Genomic DNA, 24,448 nt, shown 5'->3' with positions numbered 1-24,448 from the left:
TTCTTATTATTATATTTCATTTCATTTTATTTATTTATTTTTTATATTATTTTATTTATTTTTTTTTATATTATTTATTTTTATTTTACTTGTTTTATTTTTGGCTGGTGCAGCATAAGCCATAAGCTTCCTTTCACCATGTGGCCATTACCAATAATAATACTAAATTGCTATGTTTTTCTTCGAAGTAATCCCTTAGGTTCTTAATCACCTTCTTCTCTCAATGAGGTTAGTCAATCTCCCCCCCCCCCTTCTTTATCGTCTATGATCAATCTCTCGATGGCTGACTTCAAGTGACGTTGGCAGCTCTTTGTCGATCTCATAACCTCGTCGAGCTCGGTGTTTGTCCAATCTACGATCCCGAAGGAATATGTTAACACTGAGACTGCGTAAGCGTTTTTGGCTATGACCATCTTACCATTCAGCTTTGATTTTCGGAGGCTTCTCAGTTTCTGATCGTAATTCTGGGTCAGGCGGGCCTTGATCTCCTTATGTTATAACTGGTAGGCTTGCTTGATCTCCAGATATTTACAGTCTGTCCTTCTGTCGTAGTTTCAATCTCTTCACCAGTTTTCAGCTGGTAGTTTTGTCAGCCTAGATGTAATCCATGGTTCTCGTATTTGTTTAGGCTTATTATTATTAGTTCATTCTTTCTACTCTAATTTGGGCGACTATTAGCTTATTTGTCACTAATTCAGTGTTTTTAAGAGATCTTATTATCTTGCGAAAACTTGAATAGTATCGCCCTCTTGGTTGTTGCTTGTGTTTCATTCTTTTACGTGTCAGGTTGTCTGATGATGGTAGTGTTGAAATTTGCTGTAAAGCTTGTTATATAATGTTATCCTTATCTTATTTTCAAAATAACAGGTAAGTAAAATATATTCATGTTCAAATATGGGAAATGATCATTGTTGGTTAAATTAATAGGAGATATTTTGTATTATTTCATGTTTAGGCAATCAGTTCGGTTTCCAATTATGAAGTAGCCGCGCACTTGTATTCAACCCGAGTGTTATTCTATTTATTATTTTTTATTTATTTTATTTTGTGGGTGGTCGAGGTTACTGCTAGCTACTACTGTGTTGTGACGTTTGGGAGATAATTTTATTATTTTTATATACATGTTAATTAAGAAAGAAAAAAAAGTTGTCGATTCATTGGCCGAAGTGTGTAACATGCATTAATGTAAACGATTTTGAAAGAGAGGGCACGCCGGTTTGCTATCTTGTAGGGCTTTACAGCACGTTTTACATTTTGGACGGCAGAATTATTGAATAGGGGAGGTGTGAGCAACTGACTTGGTACGAGTAACTCACGGAAGATTTTAATTATTCTGTGTTATGGTTTTCCCCTCTCTGTAATAAATAAATGTTAAACGAACATTACCCTCCTCTCTCTATACTTTCTCTTGTTGCAGTTCAACCTAAACATTTAGCGTGGACATATTGGGTCTACGATAAGCATGAAATCAGCGAACTGAATATACCATTCATAGGCGAACACGTTATTTTCATTTTTAATTGTAACTTCTAAATCAGACTAAATGCCTGTTTTGTCAGTTTTAGCGTAATGTGTTGGTGAAACAGGTAGTTTAATATTATTACTAGGAAACCGAACTTGCTACAAGCCGATTGGATTGGATTTTTCACTGAGTAAAAATCTGTCCAATGCCTTTTTGATGTTATTAGTTTGATTGCTATTAATTGTTTTGACGCTTAATTTCATTCTTTTTAAGTTTTATGTTTCAAGTTCTTCCATCAACCCCTCCCCCATCCCCTCCTTGGCATATTCCAGAATTTGCTTTACTGCTGGCCTTGGTTCGTTAGCCAAGTTGGATTTATGGTAGAGAGAGAGAATTTCTGTACGCTGGTCGAGCTATTCATAGTTGTTCCGCGAAGATTCAGGCTAGTAAAACAGTTTCACCTCTTATCAACAACCTGTTGGTCAAAGAAACGCACTGCTTACGTAAGCAGTCTGTACTGCGGATGGAAGGTATACGGAATGAGATTGAAGAAGGCAGTTATTGAATGATGCTCACTTGCTTGTAGAATTTCCCTCCGTAGTTGTGCGTATATATATATTCCTCCCCCCTTTCTTTTTTCTTTGCTTCATTAAGTAACCGACCATAAGAGAATAAAGGAAAAGTTGGCGAAACTTTGCTGTTGCACTCTTGTCACGCTGCGGGTGCCTATTTCCGAAGCACAGTGGGTTGAATATGCCTCAGGTTTGGGGTATAACAGCAGATGCTCACAGTTATCTCCCACCAGAACGTATACGCACAGGAAGGAGGGACTAGAAAAATTGTTGATAGTCCAGTGATTTAAATTGCAACCCGATGGTCATTTTACTTCTGAATCAAAAGACAAATTGTGCTTTTCACAATATTATTTGTAAATGATTTTTTTTTTTTTTTTTTTTTTTGTTCCCAAATCGTGCCATTCTATCCATTTTAGTCTTTTTTGTGTTTTAACTGTTGCCTTTTTTATAGAGTAAAGTAAAGATGTTTGTTTTGAAGAGTGGAACCATTTTCCGAAAGCCATTGGCTATCCGATTCAGTAAGAGAAATCTAGTGAAGGGGTAGTAGTATAATGTCTGAATCGGGGAAAGACGAGGATGCCCTTACTGCCCTCCTCTTCTGACGCATATGGCTTCAGTTATTCATGTTTCCGAATTAAAGGGATTTTCTTCGATAACAAGTTAGACGAATTTTTACCTCATAGATGAATCAGTGTTAATGTTGTATTCTGAAACTTCAAAATTTAGTCATTGATGTATGTACGAGTTAGTTACTGGTGAAGTAACTGACTATACGAAACTCGTATGTACTGATTATTTTGAACAGTGTTAATAAAGTGAATACTTATTACTTTATTTCATTTCATCCTACTTTTTTTTATATTTATGGTGTTTATCTAGAAAATGTGCTGTCTGAAGCAATAATTCAAAGACACGGGCAGTTTTCAAAGATTTGGTTAAACTTCGGTAAGAGACTCCTACCCATGGATCTATGCGACAGCTAATGATGACCGATGTAGCTCCGCCCACTGCTTGCGCTGATTGGCTGCTAATCACCACGATTTTGAGTTAGTGAATGCCATTCTGCCAAAACGGGCCATTCTAATGAGTCTGTTAAGGAAACTCCTATTTTAAGTAGTTTTCTTAACGAAGGTCAGGTTAACTGCTCTGTCTCTTGTATTCCTGCAGACTCTACTCGCTTGTAGAACAGCATTCACTCTAATGCAAAATCGTGATGATTAGTAGCCAATCGCACGAAGCAGTGGTCAGAGCTATATGGCTATTATTTGCTGTCGCAAAGGTCTATGGGTAAGAGTCGCTTACTGAAATTAACTAAAGAGATGTATACAAGGTTGTTAAAATTAAAGTATCCTTATTTAGAGGGTTCTGGAGTGAGTTCTAAGGCTCGTACTGCAGAGAAATTGACAAAAGATACAATAAAGAATGCGCTCGCCATTTATTGGAAAAAAAAAATTTGTTACAAAATTTGTCACTGTATGGCGCGTAACTATCTTAGTTACGATTATGCAAATAACTTACGTTATTTGCGTAATCGTAAGTTATTGCCACAGCGCCACTAGTCAGCTCTACTGTACTGTATAAAAGCAAAGCAGTCTCTTCAAAATCACACAGTAGATGTTTGCCTGCACTACAGCAGCAGCAATGCAAACAACGTTGCAGGAATAGACGCTATAGTGAAGCTGTACTATCAGAACAGCAACAGCAACAGTGCGGCTACCAGAGAATTCCGGCGTCAGAAGCGCATAAGGCCCACGTGGACCTATGACTACTTGTGCTGTCCACAAAATGATTGCGAAATTTGAAGCGACATCTTGGTGTTCAACCAGGTAGAGGTCGAAAACGAGTGGATTCCTCTCGTGTTGGAGATGTGGCTATGGCTGTCGTGGATTTATCAAGTCAATCTCCATGTGGTAGCGCAAGTGTGCCAGCTGTTTCTCGTGAAGTGGACATGTCGTGTTTCACTGCAAGGCTAGTAATGAGTCAGGTGTTGCGGTACTATCCTTACAAGATGCACATGCTGCATCTTGTAAAGCATGGTGATGCAGCTAAAGCATGGTGATGCAGATATTCGTTTCACGTACGCACTTCAGTTTCTGGCAGGAATGACAGTGGATATCACTTGGCCATGGAACATCCTTTGGAGTGATGAAGGCCACTTCTGCTTAAATGGACAAGTGAATATGCACAGCTGTCGCATTTGGGCAACAGAAAACCCTCGAGTTATCCAAGAGGTCCCGTTGCATTCTCCAAAAGTGACAGTGTGGATTTATGGCCACATTCGTGATTGGGCCATATTTTTTTGAACAGATAACACCAACTGGACCCCACACCTGTTCCGTCACTGGACAGCGATATTATGAAATGTTGGCAAATTTTGCAATACCACAGCTGCCACAACGTAGGTGCCTTCAGGATACCATAATCATGCAAGATGTTGCACCACCCTGCATCCACCGTTGTTTCCAAAGGCAAAACTTAGCATTGGCATTAGTAGAGGCATTTGATGCAAGAAAGCAAGCTTATGCAGCATCAGCCAAAAAAAAAAAAAAAAACCACTTCCACTTCACCCCTCTGTTCGTTCAAAATACCTGTCCAGCTGAGCCTTAAACTTATTTAGGCTATCAACCTCCACAACAAGGGATGGAAGTCTGTTCCACCAACCAACCACCCGCTGGCTAAAGGCAAATTTCCGCACGTCTATCTTCATCTGTCTTTCCTCAATTTGAATTTATGCCCTCTCAGGTGATTTTTCTGAGCTAGAGGAAGAATCCCATCAGCATTGAGCATGCTTAAACCATTCAAGGCTTTATACACCTCTATCAGATCACCTCGCTGGTGCCTAGTCTCTAGACACTGTAATTTTCAAAACTTAAGCCTTTCTTCGTAAGAGCACCCCTTTGTTCCATTCACTAATCTTGTTGCCCTTCTCTGTACTCGTTCCAGCAGCTCTACATCCTTCTTGAAATGAGGCCTCCAGACCTGTATACAGTACTCTAGGTGTGGCCTGACCATTGCCTTATACAATGGAATAATCACCTCCTTATCCCTGCTGGAAAAATTCCTGTATATCATTGACAATACTCCATGAGCTACTCTTGCAGCCCATCTGCACTGCTCAGAGAACTTCATATCTGCCTGCACAACCACCCCCAAGTCCCTTTCATTCTCTACCACTGTCAGTGTAGTACCACAGAGTTGATACGTTGCTCTGGGGTTGCTGTTTCCCATGTGTAGTACTTTACATTTGTCAATGTTAAACTTCATTTGCCACCTCTCAGCCCATCTGCTCAACCTTTCCAGATCCTGTTGCAGCAGCATAGTGCCAGTAGTGTCCTTGACAACCCTGCCAACCTTTGTATCGTCTGCAAACTTGGACATTAAGCTTGATATACCATCATCAATATCATTTATAAATACAGAAAACAATAATGGACCCAACACTGAGCCCTGAGGGACTCCACTAATAACATTAGTCCACGATGAGCAGTGTCCATTGATTACCACTCTCTGTCTTCTCCCCCTCAACCACCCCTTTATCCATAGCAGCAATTTGCCTCCAATGTCACACTGCTCCAATTTGTGTAGCAGTCTTCCATGTGCAACAGTATCAAAAGCCTTTCTAAGATCCAAGTATATAATATTAAAGTTATTCCCTGCATCCAGTTCTTTTGTGACTGCATCATAGTATCCAATCAAGTTGGTCAGGCAAGACTTCCCCTTAACAAAACCATGCTGTGTCTGAGCTATAACTGAAGTCTTGTCTAAATGATCCTGCAGTACTTCTTTAACCAGTGCCTCCATTAATTTTCCTGGAACAGAAGTTAAGCTCACAGGTCTATAATTACTTGTGTCAGCCTTTGATCCTCCTTTGTGAATTGGGGTCACATTTGCACATTTCCAGTCTATGGGTACCTCCCCTGAGTCCAAGGAAGCTCTCATAATTATGGCTAAGGGTTTGCTTACTTTATCGGGAAGGATGTCGAACTCTGGCAGATCTGAAGGACAGCATTAATGTTATGTGCTGGCTGTTCCAGTTGACATGTTACGTTCTGCTATAGAAAATGTTCTTCGAATGGAAACTGTTGTTGACCAAAATGGAAGACACATTGAACAATTGTAACGCTGTTCAAGTGATTTGTATTGCCACAGCGACATATAGCGACAAATATTGTAACAAATTTTTTTTCCTAATAAATGGCGAGCGCTTTCTTATTGGACCTGTTCAAATTTCTCTTCAGTACGAGCCTTATTATTATTACGCGAACAGACATGAAACAGTGTGACAATGTATACCGCTTGTGACACGTGGTGTGTACTCTGTCAGTGTCATTAGAAGCATATCCTACTCCTTCAGCCGAGGGAAGGAATGGGTATTTTCAGCCTGAACAACATACAAATCGGCTCGATACCTCATTGGCTCACCATAACCAAACCAGTCGATTCGCAAAAAAAAAAAAAAAAAAAAAAAAATTCAGTGCAGTGGAGAACTGAAAATCATTCTACGCTACGAAAGAAGAATTGACAGATGAGTCAAGCCAACAGAAGAGTGAAACTCAATTTGCAATATAGTGCGGCTCTGTTGGTATCTATTTCCGGAACACAGTGGGTTGAATATGCGCTATACTTGGCGCACATCAGCAGATTCTCACAAATATATATCCCACCAGAACGTCTGCACACAGGAAAGAGGGACTAGCAGTATTATTGGTAGTCGCACTGCTTTTCCATACGGAGTTAATGGCACATAGTGACAAAAAAAATGTCACCTGCCATGTACAAAGAACCACGGACAGAACAGTCCAGTGGTTGGTTCATGGTTGTAGTGCGTTTTGTTTGCCTAGGGTTTGATAAGGCCTATGGACTATCTGAACATTACTGTAGATCGGGTGTAATTGTTAATATTTATTTTTTTACCCAGTGGTGACGACGTTTATGAGCAGGACTGTGTCGCTGTACTAAACGTGTGGTGGTTATTATTTTAAGAACGTTTCGTCCTCCTTCCATGCAGTGGCGGCTCGTGACTGATGTATGGGGGTGCTGTTTCTTAAAGTTACATTAAATTGCCTTGATTATAAGACATGTAGACATATAATAATCAAGTTAAAAATACTACAAACATGAACTGGACACTAACCATTAACAAACTTGGATAATCTTGAAATTTTATTTAAAAATAAAACGCTCCGCAGGTTCCTTTGACTCGTTTTGTCACCTCTAACAATGCGTATTGGCAAACCACCGACCAGGCATTGACTCAACCACTGGCAAAATGTGGAACTGTTTAACGCACAGTTCCGCCCGTGGTTAAACTTCAAAGTTGAAAACTATGTCGTGTTTTTATTCGTTTATTATTGAAATTATTATTGGAAATAGTTGTTTTCCCATGAACCAAAGGCCTTAGGCTATGATTGGGCCTGGATGGCTCTGTTTAATAGTTGTATTAAATAAAGCAATTATTATTTTTTTTTGATTATTGGAAATAGAGGATGAGTATCTATATGCGGGACCTGTTAATAAAAATATTCATTGCGTTGCATTGTTCTTCACAAAATTTCATATAGCTCCATTACTGTATATTTAGATTTAAAAAGCTGGGGTTTTCCCGCAGTGCCTAGCAACGAGTCGCCTCCTTCCGTGCTGTCAATTGAGGCGGTAAAAAAAAAGAGGCGTTCAGCCTTCGGCCTGCCCGAAACGAGCCGTTTTTATTACTTCACTTTTTTATTATTTTTTTAACATGTTCTAAATTTCATCTTTGAAACAACTATTTCGGGACCTCAGTCGCCAACAAATTAAAACAATTCATATATAATGCTATATATATTATGTATATAGTATATATAGCATATTTAATTTATTAATTTCAATTATATGCAATAACCAATAAAAATATCAATGATGCTGTCTTGCGCTTTAGTTCACAATTACAGGTTCTGTTCCGCGCATACTCCATACAAATGCGAAGACATTTTAATTACTTAAATCAATTAAATAAAGAGTAATAAAACAAACCAAAGTGTATTTTTATACATGGCAGTGGATTAAAGACATTTACAAGCTGGGTCACCACCAGAAGAAACATAATACGTTTAATAAGTGGTCGCATGAATGGCGTACATTAATTCTTCACGGTTCCAGAGAAAATAATACCTACTTAGAATAATAAATTACGAGGCAAAATAAATAAGATAATGATCGTGAAGTTGCTGCTCGCAGCGAAGCAATACGAAATTGTAGCGAAATTGTTACAGCGGAGAGGATGGAGGAAACATAAATCTTCGCTGCCGGGAGGAGTACTTCCGATAGAGCAAACTCACGTCATCGCTGCTATTGACCTGGCAATCGATGTTATCCTTTTTCCTTGCTTAAGAAACAAGTATCGGGAGCAGGCGGGTTTGACCGCAGAGTCATTTCCGTACAAGACGATTATTTCCGGCTGATTCCGAATCGTATTCCTTTGTTAGCGATCCGAATTTGCCTATTGCGCCTTGATTTGGCAAGTTGCTTCAACATGCTCAGCAGTTGACCAGCAGTGTACTCTCGTTTCCGGACACCATCTGTTAATACAGAAAAGGGGATTAGTACGACAAATATTGTATTATATAGTTATATTACGTCTAAAGAGTTAAGGTGATGCATATTTACATAATTACTTTTTGTAATAGACAAAGCACTTTTGATCGCAAGAGAATGTGAGGAGGTAGGACATAACAAACAGGTTCAATGCACCGTTTGATCGATTCGGTTAGAGTAATATATTTCCTCGTTTAACAACTTCACATTCATTATAGGTTAATGGCTCATTCAGATATAGTACATGCAGAACTTCAAAATGATGATAATGACAATTGATTTTGCGATAAATATTCATGTAACAAATATACATTAAGAAAGAGAGTTGTTGTAAGAGATTAGACGGATTTTTCTATTAAGTACTACATTAAACAAATATATTAACAGCAAAAACTAATTTATACAATATTGATTTAAGACTTCAATAAAAATACTGTGCTTGATTTTCTGCATTCAGTCGTGTATTAGTGTGAAAGGAATGAGCATTTTTTTTGTGTTTTAAAAGCAACAGAGGATCAAAAATAAGGAAATTCTAAGATGGTTTAAAAGGTGCAAAATATCATGAATAAAACACCTTGGAGAAAGCATATATCCGTGGTATAAATGGCTCAATTTGATAAGCAAACAAGGTTGCTTCTAATTAGAGAAATAATTCGAAAGAATATCACAAAAAGGCAGATATACTTGGAGCAGTTAACTACAATTATGGAAGAATTAGAAGCTTAATCTAAGAAAGCATCTCAGTGTGGATATTTCTCTTCAATTTGTTGTCAGGTAGCAGTCATGATGCCTACTATCCCACCGACGAACCATCAGCAAGTACCAAAAAGTGGGCAGTGACATGCATTTCACTTAAAAGGCAGTGCTTTCAAACGAAGATTAAATTCTTTTTCACAAGAAAAAGAATTATTTTATATAATTAAAATAAACCTAAGGATAATATCTTCCACAAATGCTTATGAAAGAAGCAGATACTGATTCCCCCTCCCATCCCCGTCTACAATTTTGATTGCAACTGATTTTCAACGCGTTTGATCAACCAGTTAATCATGAACTGCGAATATCAACAGCATCAGTTCAGGTGATGTAATTAAATATAAATTTTCGTTTATTCTCTAGGCGACCGTCAAGGTTAAATATCATGCAAATTATCTTTCATCCTTAGAATACATAAAACAAAAATAGAAAGACACCCAGTAAATCATCTCCCCATTTAACTAATTTACAAAATAAGCATTAACTAAAAACTAAACTCAAATATTTTGTTTCCCAAATGGAACCTGCAATTTCGGTGGAGAATATTGTTAATTTTTTTTAAAAATTAAGTTTAAGTTTATTTAAATTTAAGCTTTTCAAATATCGGTAACAGTTAAAAAATAAAATAATTTCTGAATTATGGTTCATTGTACGTCCACTCCAATACCGTGGCTATTACTAATTAATTAATTCGTCAACGACTTATCAGCAAATTCGTCCAAAACTTCTTTCAATCTTAGCCTCCACACAACTTAAACGCCTGTTCGACATAGAATAATGGGAAAAAAATCAGGACTATTGCGATATGCACTCTATATATCATAATTCCTTATATGTTATAATATAGATTCTTCGTAGAAAACGAAATAAGTACAACCAATTCAAATAACATTGCTGAAATAATCGAAGCTAATTGGACTAATTTGAATATTGGAGTAGGCGATCGTTCCTGGGTTGCAATTTTCAATATTTACTTATGCACTTCGGCAAGTAGGTAAATATAGTAGCGCAACCAACTTTCTGTAAAGAAAATAAAGTCAATCTTTATATAAGCAACTTAATTATAATCAAATTTACGAATACGACTCTAAATAAATCTGTTCTACAATTCCGTATAATTTTCCATGATGTAGTTGACAAAAATATTCTAAAATCTTAACATCACATCAAGAAATTTCCTATTTTTTTGTACCTTTGAATGCAATCGAGTGATAAACTAGATGGCTCAATAGTAAGCTTCGTTTTCCCCATACAATATCCAGGCAACAGCTTTATGAAAATCTAAAAACAAAGCCTCTGCAACAGATGATCAGCGAGTCTGGAGTCATGTTTCTTGCAAAGTTAATCACTTCTGCATGCGACGCACCAAACTTAGCCAATATAATAGCTGCCCCCATCAGGGAAAATTCAAGAAACCAGCGATTCAAATCCAACCTCTCCAGGCTCAAACAAATGGACAGAATGTTCCCCTTCACCTCATAAATCATCACAATATTGATTGCAACAGGTTATTCAACTCTGAAGCCTACAGGAGTCAGATCTCCTATAAAATGCAGAAAAATAATCCAACCTAGTAATTGCAACTGAAAGCCAAATGTCCTGTTCTGCAAATTCTTTTTTAACTCATAACTATAATTCCTAGTCATTGTTAATGTCTGTATGAAATCTGCTATGTACATATATTTGATTATTTTATGTTATTTCCTTTGTATTATTACCTGATGGGCTTGCTGTATTTGCAATAAATGAATATTTATTTATTTATTAAAAGGAGAACATCGCAAAGCCTATAATTGTTCCAAAACATTTGATTTTGAAGCAAGATTTTCTCATCAGAGAATTAAGATTAAAAAAAAAATCTTAATATTAAATTACGTAAATAATTATTGAACTCTCAATAGTTGAAAACTTAATCAATGAAAACTACAGAGTTTTTATGGAAATCATATCTTCCAATAAAAATAATTCCTGTAATTTAATGCCAAAGTTCAACGCAACAAAAAGCATAACGCCAAAGTTGATACTCGCATCAAATTGAATTGTCTAACAAATAGCAGGCGATTTGCTTGTCTAACGGTTTTTTTTTTTTTTTTTTTTTTTTTTTTCCTTCAGACACTGGAGACCGCTTCATTCGGGACTGAAGTTAACTGATCTCAAGTGAAAGGAGTAGTTCCTCCTCCCTGAGTTTTTCTGGGTTTTTTAATCCTTAAAACATGAAAATTGATTCCCGGGATAATACTAAAAAAAACGTATTAAATGAAATACCATAGAAATTGCCATAATGCGAGCAAAATAGCAGATGAAGAAAGATTCCCCAAAAGAACATCTTTTTATTACTTGGAATCATCATTTAAACATGAATTTGCGAAAAAAGAAAATCATCATTGGATTTCGAGTTTATCCAGTACTTAGCAGTTAACAAACTGCTGGTGTTTTTCGCATGAAATCCAGTGACCATAGAAAGTATATCCGAAAAATTCTTTTCAAGCGGGAGATTTACCACTTGTTAATACGCAGCTTTCAGCTGTTCGAGCCCGTGACCACCAAATACGGAGGATGCGGAAAGGTCAGGATATGACCACCGCATATCCCCGGAGCAATATGGCCTTAGTTGCTAATGCTCCTAAAAACCAAACAACAACAACAGCAGCTTTCAGCGGCGGATATATCGGCCGGCGACGGTGGCGAATTTCGACCCAGCCCTCAGGATCCGCGGAGTTAAGAGTATCGGTGAAGAATTTGTGGAAATAAAATAAAGTACAATTTGGATATTATATCTTATTTTTTTATCGAAGGGCGCTCATGGTGGCAGATGGTGTCCCATTATTATATATACAGGTAAACCTCGATATATGCGTTTTCGGTCAGTGCGAGTTTCCGTTAATACGGTCACAAACATTAATTTCATTCGTCTGTACAGTATATACCCTCTAAAATTTTGAATAGTGCAGCCGATTATGAAACAAAAAAATTTTAACAACACAAAAAAAAAAAAAAAAGCCCGAAAAGTTGACGCTGTTATTGAAGAAATTGGCATCATTGGAAAGGATCTTGAATTTGAAGATGTTATTTCCCCTAATGTCAAAGAATGCCTGGATTATTCAGAGCCCCTCGCTGACAACAGTGTGCCTACGACGAGAAAGAATGAATTACGGCTGAAGCAAAGGAATGTGTCTCTGAGGAAATTTAATTACAGGAAATCGAGCATATGTTTCGAAATTTGTAAACTGTTAAACAACAAATTATGGATTTATAGCCGAATGTGGAGAGAAGCATGCCAATTCGCCGAACCCTATAAAATGGAATTAGCTGCTATCGTAAATTTTATGAAGAGAAAAAGAAGGCTACAACTATTCAAACGATGCTTGAAAAATATCTAGAAAGTAGCATATCCATTTATCACTCATTTTGTAGCTCATTTCTTAAATAAACGTTTTTTTAGTTTACTTGCTTTTCATTATTCTTTATATTTCTATCTATGTACACAGTTAAAACTGACGAATGTTCCAAAACATCATGGATGAATTTGAATTTTTCCCATTGGTTTTTAACTTCGATATATGCGGTTTCGAGATATACAACCGCAGCGGTCAACTCGCTGCACGAATTAATCGCATATATAGAGGTTTACCTGTATATTTATTATTTTATTTTATTATTATTTTTTTTATGTGATAACGATGAATGAAATTGTCTGAAGCTCCTGACAATTTCTTCGTCATTGTACTCTATCCTAACATAAACTACTGGCTTGGAATTCAGTACGGAACAAGAAAGCCCCATTTTGGACATAGGGCCTTAATTTTTAGGTTCGCTGCTGGTTGCTTTGATGAACTCTTGGCACACCTCTAACCAAAGACATTTGAAAACTGATGTCATGATTTTGTTTACCATCTGCTTAAAGCAAAATTCATTTTAGGTATACTAATAATACATTAGAAATCCGGAAATTCGGGTTTCTAGCAGGCTGGGCAGCAACGTTATGTATAAAAGTCCGATAATCCGGCCTCCACGAAACTGCAGTAGTTCCGGATTAGTTTTTTTTTTTTTTTTTTTTTTTCCTGTAATGCTTCTGGCCTAATTCCAGTTTCACTCAGAGACGAAATTCTTAAAATGCTTGAACCTCTTTGAAGTCAACGGTAACTTGTAGGGAAAGTTTGTTTAAAAGTCATTGAATTCTCTTTCCATTTGTGATCTAGACTAACAATTAATTGATAATGCCGATGGATAACTTAAAATTGTTTCTAAATCCTCCGTTTCTTAGTATTAGGCTGATATAATAATAGAAAAAGAAGTTCTTGTTTACGCTCCACTAGGGCGGAAACGTTTATAGTTAATCGTTTCGGCAATGATTGAAATTATTGTATTTAGCAGTCACGTGACTTGAACAACGGCCCACTCAATTGCGAGGTGCATTATGGCACTCTTACGCTTGACCTCCCATGAACAACGGTCCCTTCACAATACTGTATAATAATATATCATGCATGTTTCTGGCTGTTGGGGAAGTTTCTGCTGTCATTGGTTGAGTTGTCCGCTGATACGCGATGAATGGAGTTCTTGATATTGAGTATAATTTTGTGGTATTATTGGCTGTAGCTTGATAACTTTCAGAGAACCTTTGCAACAAAGTTCGTCCACGGGATTCATGCAACTTATTCCAGGATTGTATGTACGTGATTCTTTGTAGTCATATTTCTGCCTGTTTATTGTCAGTCGCTTGTACTCTACAGTTTGTAATTCTGTCATTAGTCTGGGCAATTGTTTCTAGCCAAAACTTCTGTTATTACCTGACCCTTGACCTGAGAGTTTTGACTCTGTTAGCAGCCGAAAAAGATGCCACATAGATCACCATTTTGTGATAAGTTGAACTGCAACTTCTATCATCTATGTTAAACTTCTCTAGAATATTCTAAGGAATTCAGAATAGATTACAATTTTGGTCTCCTCAATGCAAGGAGTATCAAAGATAGGGGAAGTGGCAATGGTCTGACTTATATTATGATGATTTTTTTTTTACTGTGCCTTTCTAGAAGACGTTGATCCAATCTATTCATTTACGAACGTGTTACAAGTTGTAAAACGTTTGGGGCAATATTTAATAGCAAAAAATCCTGGCATTTATGATGGAGAATACTCGCAGATAGTATGCACGGCTGACATGGGAAAGAGATTAGTATTGTACGTTTTTTGTACTATATACATACGTGACAGTTTGTGACTTTCACACTTACTCTAAAAAGAATTGGATCATTTTAGGGAAAAAAATATTTAGAAATATTTATTACGGAAATTTATTATTAATTTATATATCAACTATATATATTTGTTCTGTTGCTCCAAACAATTTCAGGCATTTAATATTAATCATTGTAACAAGTTTTAAAGTATGTTCGTCTTCATTTATTTCATCCTCCACCCGTCGATGGAATTTATCACAGCTATATTTTCACTGTACTGTGCACATAATGAATTTAAGTTTTTCTGTGATCCAATAGAATACTCATGAAACAATGATTTTTACAGCATGCAGGAATCCACTGGGCAAGCTGGGATACTGATCGAACATTAAGCGCAGAAAGCAGATAAGCTGGTGTTGTTGCTTTTTCAATCGGTAGGTCTCTAAGATTCTGCAACTGATGAATTATTTTATGCTTTACCTTTTTCTCTCTGGTAATTTTCTGTTTCATTATTATTATTTTTTTAAATTTTTACCTCCATTTAATTTATTTCTATAATCATTCAGTTTATATGACGGCAATGGGTGCCACTGGGAACATTTTATATCGAATTTGCTTTTCGAATTCTTATGCTATTTAAGACTGCCGAAACTGCTGATTCCATATCCTCGTTTGACCACTTTTGATAACTTTTCGTAGTACAAGTTATGTATGATGGTGGCACGTTGAATATTTTGAAGGTTATAAATATACCATTTATGCATTGTGTTATTTAAAATTGCTCTTATTGTAAAATTATACAAAAAAATAAAATAAAATAAAAAGGTTGGCACTGGGGAGGACGGTGATTACATTCACCGTGAGGGCTGTTACCATAATATAGGTGGACTTAAGTAACACGTGGCTTCGTTATACCGTTTCCTCTTAAGTGGCGACTTACATGATGATTACATCTCATCAGGTTCGCACGGACACTTCTGCAAACATGTCTTGTAGAAACTGCGCTTGAACGCCGTATTGATTTATAATTTGACAGTATATAATACGCGTATTAATTGACATTGTATGTTCAGTGAATGTCAGATGTCTTGTTAACCATAGTGAATTGAAACATATGTTAACATTTAAATAAAATGAATTTAAGATGATGTAAAAGTAATTTACAGATTTAAGTATTATTATGGATATTAGCATTTTATTGCAGATAGAAACAAGGATATTCGACATACTACCGTTTGGAAACTATAATCTTCGTGGTATAGGATAATCTGGTGCCGTGTTCTGCCAGATATGAAACAGCTATGGTACAAGGGCCATTTTTACAGAACATCTTATCAGTTTGACGGTACCGTTGTTTTGAATCATATTCGTTAACATATTTTGTAGGAAGGTATCACACGAAGTGAGCTCGGGACACCTGGTCTGCTAAATAAGAGCCTAATTATCCCGATATCGTTTAATAATCGTTTATTCAAGTTCTACAGTTTCGATTGATCCTCTTATTTTAAAACACGATATGCCAATTGCAAATTGGGCAGCGCTTCATCCTGCTAAAACCGTACCTAGCCAAACAGATACTTTACTTTTAAGTTGTAGAAAAGACTAGTCAAATTCTGGTTGGCAGTAACACAATGATTGAGATCTCTATCCTTCCATGCCGAAATGGAAAAAGCCAAATTTCGAACTCAGTTTAGATGGAAGGAATTTTTATGGATTTTCGCACCTTGGCCTAATTAGTCAGTCTTAGGCAAGGACTGCATGTTCCACCCGGCAACTTGGATTTTTCGTCCATTGAAATAGATAAACCAATCGTGAAATACGTGCAGTTTACAGACAGTACACCACTGTAAGATGTGAATCTTACAAATATGGAGGGTTAGTTTTTGGGAAGATTTTCTTTTCTTTTGTGAGTTGGGAATAAATTATTCTTTGACATGATAAATCCTTGATATGGAAAGGAAAATTTTTGACATTAAAGAGTTGCATATATCGCAAGAATACTGGATTTAGAAATAAGCGATTGTAGATGTGTAAACTGAATAGCACTCAAATGGAAGAGAAGGTAACATATAAATGCATGGGAAAAGGGGTGGACTGATAGTAAACAAAGGCAGCCGCCAGTACTAGGGAAGGAGTGGTCATTAGTGAACAGGCGGGAAAGGGTTACCAGAAAAGAACAATGGGACAGTGAAATGCGTTTGATCTATGCAGCATCGGGACATAAGTCCCGATGGGCTAGCGTTTGGGTCAGGAAAGTCCAGATCACTGTGGTGACTTATTGGTAAGTTGACAACATTTTGCAAATGTGAAAACACGAAAATGGCTATCCTGGGAGACGACAGTAGACATGAAATGTTTGTGGTGCTCTGAAAACTAGAAAAGATAATTACGGGAACAAGGCTTGGTTTCCACACGGGGCAAAAGGGTAATGGTAAATTTTAACAAATAGAAAAGAGGGAAAGTTAGGACAATTCGTGGGCTTGGTGGAGAGGCATAAGTAAAGAGATTAAGAGAGATTAATGGGAGGAGGTTCAAACGATGGAGAAAAAGTTTGGGGTCGTCAGTGTGAAGAGAAGACAGAAGTGACTAAAAGAGTGATCTTGGAAACAGAGTGAGAAAAGTAAGTCGGGTAGTGCAGAAATGTAGGAGTGCAAAAAGGGCCCTAGACAGTAAGGGTTCGAGCCCGTGACCACCAAATACGGAAGATGCGGAAAGGTCAGGTAATGACCACCGCATATCCCCGGAGCCGTAGTTGCTAATGCTCCTAAAAACAAACCAAATAACAACAATAAGAGCCCTAGGCAGTAAGGGGAAAAATAGTTAAGAGTAGCACGTAAAGGGAAGTTCAAGTATGATAAGAAAATGTGTTATGAAAGACGGTTAAGTGAACCAGGAAAGGTAACGACCTCTTGGAGAAAGATATATCTGAGTGATCCGTAGTAAAGGAGGAGTTTTGTATTCAGAGCAGGAAGTCCAGGAGATCAAGGATGTCAGACCTAAGCAGCCAAGAGTTCTGGAAATTTATCTGAAGCAGAGTCAGGAGTAAGCAAATGAAGGAAACCAGAAAGGAAAGCCCAAGTTGTTATTGTTATGTTTTTTTTTTTTTTTTTTTTAGTCGCATTAGCATCATCATCATCAGCCATTTTCAATCCACTGCAGGATGAAGGCCTCTCCAGCAACTTTCCAGTTCCTTCTGTTTTGAGCACTGGACATCCATTTACTACCCACAAACTCATGAATTTCATCTATCCATCTCCGCCTTTGTCTTCCAGGTTTTCTTCTAGCTCCTCTTGGGTACCATTCTGTTATTTTCTTAGTCCATCTGTCATCATGTCTTCGAGCTATGTGTCCTGCCCAAGACCATTTTAGTTCTTTAGTTTTGATAAGAATGTCCTTTACTTGAGTTTGTTGCCTAATCCATGTGTTTCTCTTCTTATCTAACAGTCTGATTCCCAATATGATTCGTTCCATTCTTCGCTGTGTAGTTCTCAGCTTCTCTTCCATTCTTTTGGTGAGTGCCCAAGTTTCACTTCCATAAGTCATGGTGGGGAGTATACATTGGTTCATTATTTTACGTTTCAGACAAACTGGGATATTGCTCTTCAGTATGTGACTATATTTCCTGAATGCTATCCATCCAAAATTTATTCTTCTCTTGACTTCCAGCCATTTATCATTATTACAGCTAATAACTTGTCCCAGATAAGTATATGACTCCACCTTTTCAATTACTGCTCCTTCAATCATTATTTCCCTTTCTGTGGCATACTTGTTCATCATTACTTTTGTTTTAGCCATATTCATCTTTAGTCCAAAATCCTTACTAGCTGTGCATAACTGATTAAGATTTTCCTCTAATTCTTTGGGATCATGGCTTATGACCACAATGTCGTCTGCAAATCGTAAATGGTTTAGGTACTCTCCGTTCACATTGACTCCTTTCTGCGACCAGTCTAATCTTCTGAAAGCTTCCTCAAGGGCAGCAGTAAACAGCTTCGGAGATATTGTCTCCTTGTCGAACTCCTTTCTCAATTTTAAATTTCCTACTGTCTTTGTCTAGTCTAATAAAGGAGGTAGCACTCTCGTATATTTTCTTCAAAATCATAATATATGGGGTATCAATGCCTTGTCTTTCCAGTGCCCGAAACATTGCCTTATGCTGTATGGAGTCAAATGCCTTTTCATAATCCACAAATGCCAGGCATAATGGTGTTTTATATTCATTTGCTTTCTCCATTAGCTGTGATATTACGTGAAGGTGATCCATAGTTGAGAATCCTGTCCTAAAGCCAGCTTGCTCTTTCGGTTGATTCTCATCAAGTATTCTTTCTAATCTGTTAGTAATGACCCTTGTGAACAACTTGTAGATGTGGGATAACAAGCTAATTGGTCTATAATTTCCAATTTCTGATTTATCTCCTTTCTTATGCAGCAAAACTATGATTGCATTATTCCACTGCTTAGGCGTCACACCTTTTCTAATGCACTTTGTGAAGAGCCTTGCCAGTTTTTGTGTTATGTCTCTTCCTCCCAATTTTAACAACTCTACAGTAACTTCATCTTCCCCCGGGGCTTTCTGATTCTTCATTTTCTTCAATGCATGTTCTACCTCATCAGGAAGAATATTGGGTATGTCGTATGTGTTGCTACTTTGCAATCCATCTTCCCCACTGCTGGCATCATTCCCCTGCTCCTTGTATAATTCTCTATAGTAGTCTTCTGCTATTTGAATTATGCCTTCTCTGCTGTTTATAAGTACACCATCGCTATTCTTCAGTTTCAGTATCATTTGTCTTTCTGTATTACTGCTCATGGCTGCTGATTTAAATCCTTTGTTTTCCCTTAATGCTTGTTCTACTTTTCTTGTGTTAAATCTTCTTATGTCCTCTCTGAGTCTCTTTCTAATGGCTTTGCATAACTCAGTATACTCAATTTTCTCCCTGTCAGTGTTTTTCTTGCTTTTCATTTGTCGTCTTCGGTTCATCATGACAAGTGTTTCTTGACTAATTTTTTCTTCTTTGGATTTCTTTTTCCCTATAGGTTTCTTGGGCTTTATCACTTTCAAAAAGTTGTAATATTCCTCGTCGATATCTTGGTCCTCAGCAGTCTGCAGAAGCTCATACTTGTTCTTAAGTTCCAGTACATACTGCTTTTTCTCCTCTTCTGTTATCTCAAAGACCTTTGTATTATTTACTCGAGTCAGTTTTTTCCTTTCCTTTCCTACATCTATATCAAGTGTACATCTTACCATTCTGTGATCACTTCCAACATTTACCTTATTCAGGACGGTAACATCATTCACAATATATCTTCTGTTAGTGAGGATGAAGTCGATTTCATTAGTAGTTAATCCATTTGGACTCTTCCATGTCCACTTTCTGTTCACCCGTTTCTTGAAAAAAGTGTTCATTACTGACAGTCCTTGAGATTCTGCAAATTCCACAAGTCTTTCACCTCTTTCATTTCTTTCACCAATTCCAAAATTTCCTATAGTTCCCCTTTCTGTGCTGTTTTGTCTTTTTCCAACCTTAGCATTGAAGTCCCCCATAATAATAGTGTAGTGGGTTTTCTCCTCATCTAGAAGACTCTCAATTTCGGTGTACATTTCTTCAACCTCTTCATCATCATGGCTCGATGTTGGTGCATAAATCATTATAATCTTTAGCTTGTATCTCTTAGAAATCTTGAGTATTAGTCTTGACACTCTTGGTGATGTACTTTTGAATTCCAAAATGTTGTTTTTAAAATCTTTATGGACCAGAAACCCAACTCCACCTTCACTCCTTTCACTGTTTCCATTGGTGTACAGCAGATTTCCACTTGATAAACTTATAAGTGATTCATTTCTTCTTCTTGTTTCAGCCAAACCAATGATATTCCAATTCACATTTTCTAATTCCTTTTCCAGCTCTAATATCCTGTCTTCACCGATGAGTGTTCTTACGTTATAACAGGCCAAGTTCAGTTTCGCATTAGCAACTAAGGCCATATTGCTCCGAGAATATGCGGTGGTCATGCCCTGACCTTTCCGCATCCTCCGTATTTGGTGGTGACGGGCTCGAACCCCGGTCTAATCAAGAAGCGTGTGTTACACACTGCTGCTCCTTCCCACCTGGCTACGGAGGCGCCTGGAAAGCCCAAGATGAAAGCCTGAAACCTCCCTGAAGAAGACGAGAAGAAGTAGGTGAGTGATATATTAGGTATATTCTAAGTTAACAAGAAGTACGGTTAGTAAAATAGTAGGGCAATTAATGAAAGGGGGTTGCACTAGAATAAAGAAAGATTCTGAATATGTTTTAAATGATAGAAAATTAAGTTATATGAGCAGAGCTGAACGTGGTGTTTTAATAGATGAAATTGATGTACAAATAAGTATAAGGTGTTAGAAAGGGAAGTAAAGATATTAAGAAAGATTCTGAATGTGCTTTAAATGATAACTAATTAAGTTATATGAGCAACTCTGAATATAATGCTTTAATTGATGAAGATTTGTGCACAATTGGTTTATCTGAATGATTAGTAACAAGGTGGAAAATTAGGATACTAAAGATTGGTCTACAAAAATTTTGTAACAGTGTGGTGAGAACAAAGAGTTGAAGGATGAATGTAGCATTTTGATTATTACTATATGAAACAGTATTGTATCCAGGAGTAAAGGAAATAGGTATAGGGAATGTATAAGTGCTAGGAGTTAATTAGGAAATCAGACAAGAAGAATGAATCATGTTTTTTTATATAATTGTCAAATCGGATTAATTACTGAAGGAAAACTGGAATAAGAATAATATATACAAGGTATCACTGAGTCAACTTTGTATATTATGATCATATGCTTTCTAATTCAGTTGTATATTATATTGTATATATGTATGTAATAAATTTCATGTTTTATTTTCACTTTGAGTCCTGTTATTCTAAGTAACACACGCCTCACTTGTCTAGTTAAGAGTTTGCTCTCCCACAATTTGGCGAGAGAATCCCGGAAACTGACAAAGGGGAAACAAAGGAAATTGCCCCCATGATCCTGAGAAGCTTCTGTGAGATGTAGTGTATAGCAGTCATGTGGCAAAAGGTGGGGCCTTGGAACGTGCGAGGGCACCTAAGAAAAATCTAAATAAGAGATATACAAGTAAAGGTAGCAATCTTCTGTGAATTGCAGTAAATAATGTTATATTATCCCCCCACAACCACCAATACCTAATGGCTCTACTTTCATTGGCACAAAAACAAGAAACAATCCATCGACGTAGAATTAGTTCTGGTCACTTTTTCTTTTGTAAGACCTAAATCTTTCAAATAAAATAGAAATATTTGTTTCGTTAAAATAAATTCAGGATGGCTATGAAAAGGTAGCATTAAGTTTAAAAACAGTAAGTAACAAGATTGGATATTTAGTTTTAATATAAATCAGGTTAACCTTTGAAGAAACACTAGAATTGGGAATGGGAAAGTTATAGACGTATGTGTTTAAATAGCAGCTAAATGGAAACAAGTAACTTCGAATAATATAAGAGAGCTAACAGGGACAGCAGCCAGGAATATGGAGGGGGTGCCATTTGTGAACAGGCAAGAAAGGGTTGCTCAGGGCAAGAACAATAGGACCTTGAAACTGGATTATGAAGCGTCACTCTAGATCTAAGTCACCTTTAGGAAGTAAACAGGAAATGAGTGGACGTTCGGTGTTCGCGTCAAAAGAAAACGGCGTCAGGGTGACTGATTTTGGATAAGTTCAATATATTTAGCAGAAAAGGTGTGAACATGAAACTGAGTGTTTTGGGGGTGACTGGCATGAAAAGGTCATACTGCCGTATGAAAAAAAAAAAACTTTCTAGAGAAGGATTGGTTTGTGCACTAGGGAGATGGCTGTGGTGAGATGTTTTAGCAAATAGGAGGGAATGAAAAATTAAACAGTGTGGGGATTGGTTGCGAGTCCTTGATGGAGGCGTTCCAAACTTTGAGGGAAAAAGAAAATTTCATTTGGGGGGGGGGAAGTATTTGAGCAAGTGTCCACTCTGATCTGACTTCTCTGTGGTCTAAGGGGAGAAGGTCGTGTGTTTACAGGGAGAAGTGGAAGTTGATTTTTTTTTTTTTGTGGTCGGAGTTCACATCTCATGGTAGCAAGATGAAGAAGAAAAAATGTGTGAGAAAAAGAGGTAGTGAATCGTAGAGGACGCGAGTAACTGCGGACTGAAAGTGATGATTTTTTTTTTTTTTCAAGTAGGAAAGAGTGGGAAATATGTGCATTGAAAGGTTAAGGTAACACGTGCACAGAAAGCAGTGATCGGCGTTCCTGGCAACAAAATCTCAAGCTGTACCTCCGAAGTTATGTCGTGTCTAGACACTAGTGCAGGCCCGGGCAAACTATGGCCCGCGGGCCGCATGCGGCCCGCCGCACATTTGTGTGCGGCCCGCGAGCTTTAATTGTATTTTCGAAAAAAGTTTACTTATTTTATGCCCTTTGCGACGCCTTTTTGAAAAATAAATTTGTACAGTCCATTCCGGTTATTTGGGACACATCGGGACTAGTGCATTTTGGCTTGATTAAGCGGCTGCCCCAATTATCCGAAGTTTCACGTAACTAGTTAAAAATGCAATGTACTCCCCCTTTACAATTGTTTCACTGTACAATCAAATCACATTACGATGGAGTCAGCATCGTAATGTGATTTGATAGGTAGCATGTAAAGTACCGTTCACTATTACAATGTGCAGTAAGCGCCGGTCATTGTGATCACGTTTGTGAATTGAATTTTAATTCTATTAAACAGCGATTCTAATTAGCGAAAATAGGAGGAATATTATCCACAGGTTATAAAAGTAAAGTTATATTAAACAGCACAAATTTACCCTTTATTACCTTACTAATTAAAAAATTAAATGATACGTGAAAATCGGAAGAATATACGTGATAATCGGAAGAATTAATACGTACTGTAATATGTACATACGAACTAGTTGACATTTCTGTTCACTGACATTTGTGGGTGGGGGTTAAAATTTAAAACAGTAAAAAGATAAGCAATCAATAACAAAGAACACAGCACACACAAATTGCAAGTAACACAACACGCGCAAGTGAGAACGGAGTAACGAGTTACAAAGATTTAAAAATAGGAATGAAGAGAAGATCTGAAAATTAATTTTTTTATATGATTGAAGATTTCATTGAAGTGTAAACACATTTTACCATAATAACCCACAGAATTCCAGCTGTCGTTATTATCGCAAATTCAATAAGATCGAGTTTACTGTCCGTTTATGATAGATTTCACTAACAGAAAAGCCCAATACACAGGTGACTGCTAATTGTTTTTATTGTTTTATGGTTGTGACCTCCAGAATTTCGACCAAACCATGTGGTACCGTCGGAGACAATCGTAGGGTAATCTCCAGTGCTGGGGTCTCCTGCCCCGATTAAACGGCATGCTGTCCCAATTCCAACGGGCCCTTTTATAACAATATAATTTGCGATTATAAACTAACCGCGCGAAACTACAGTAACAGACAACTGGTGATGACGACAACAGCTTTGCTGAGGTGGCGGAGTAATAGGATAGAACTGCTGACTGCCCTCAGTTCCAGTCTGTTTTCTCTGACGGTCATCCCGCAGTTAGTTTTTTGCGTTATCTTCGGTTATCATCTTTGGTGCCAGTAGCGATAAAAATATTTACGTCCTTTTAAAAATGAATAAAAAACGAAAAATTCAACAAGAGCATCGTGTCTTCAATGAAGAGTGGAGCACAAAATATTTTTTTGCTAACATAAATAATAAGCCTATTTGTCTCATCTGCCGGGAGAGTGTCTCAGTGTTGAAAGAGTACAACATTAAAAGACATTTCACTACTAAACATTCCGAATATGGTGCCAATTTAACTCCGGAAGCGAGAAAGAAAACTGCTGATGGA

General features: G+C 37.2%; 1 protein-coding gene across 1 annotated transcript in view; it reads right to left on the bottom strand.

Annotated features, from left to right (window-relative positions):
• Positions 1 to 8,040: 8,040 nt before the first annotated feature.
• The window catches only part of LOC150089335 (uncharacterized), a 122,036-nt gene continuing 105,628 nt past the window's right edge, over positions 8,041 to 24,448 (bottom strand). The window contains exon 3 of the mRNA XM_090368508.1: positions 8,041 to 8,591. Within this exon, the coding sequence (XP_090224634.1) occupies positions 8,461 to 8,591 (131 nt within the window). The 3' untranslated portion in view covers positions 8,041 to 8,460. The remainder of the gene's footprint in view (positions 8,592 to 24,448) is intronic.

This window comes from Mastigoproctus giganteus, chromosome 2, assembly GCF_048544385.1.
Source record: "Mastigoproctus giganteus isolate SK-2022 chromosome 2, ASM4854438v1, whole genome shotgun sequence".
NCBI classification, from domain to species: domain Eukaryota; kingdom Metazoa; phylum Arthropoda; class Arachnida; order Uropygi; family Thelyphonidae; genus Mastigoproctus; species Mastigoproctus giganteus.
The sequence above is the reverse complement of the archived record's forward strand: the minus strand, read 5'-3'. Positions and strand labels throughout refer to the sequence as shown.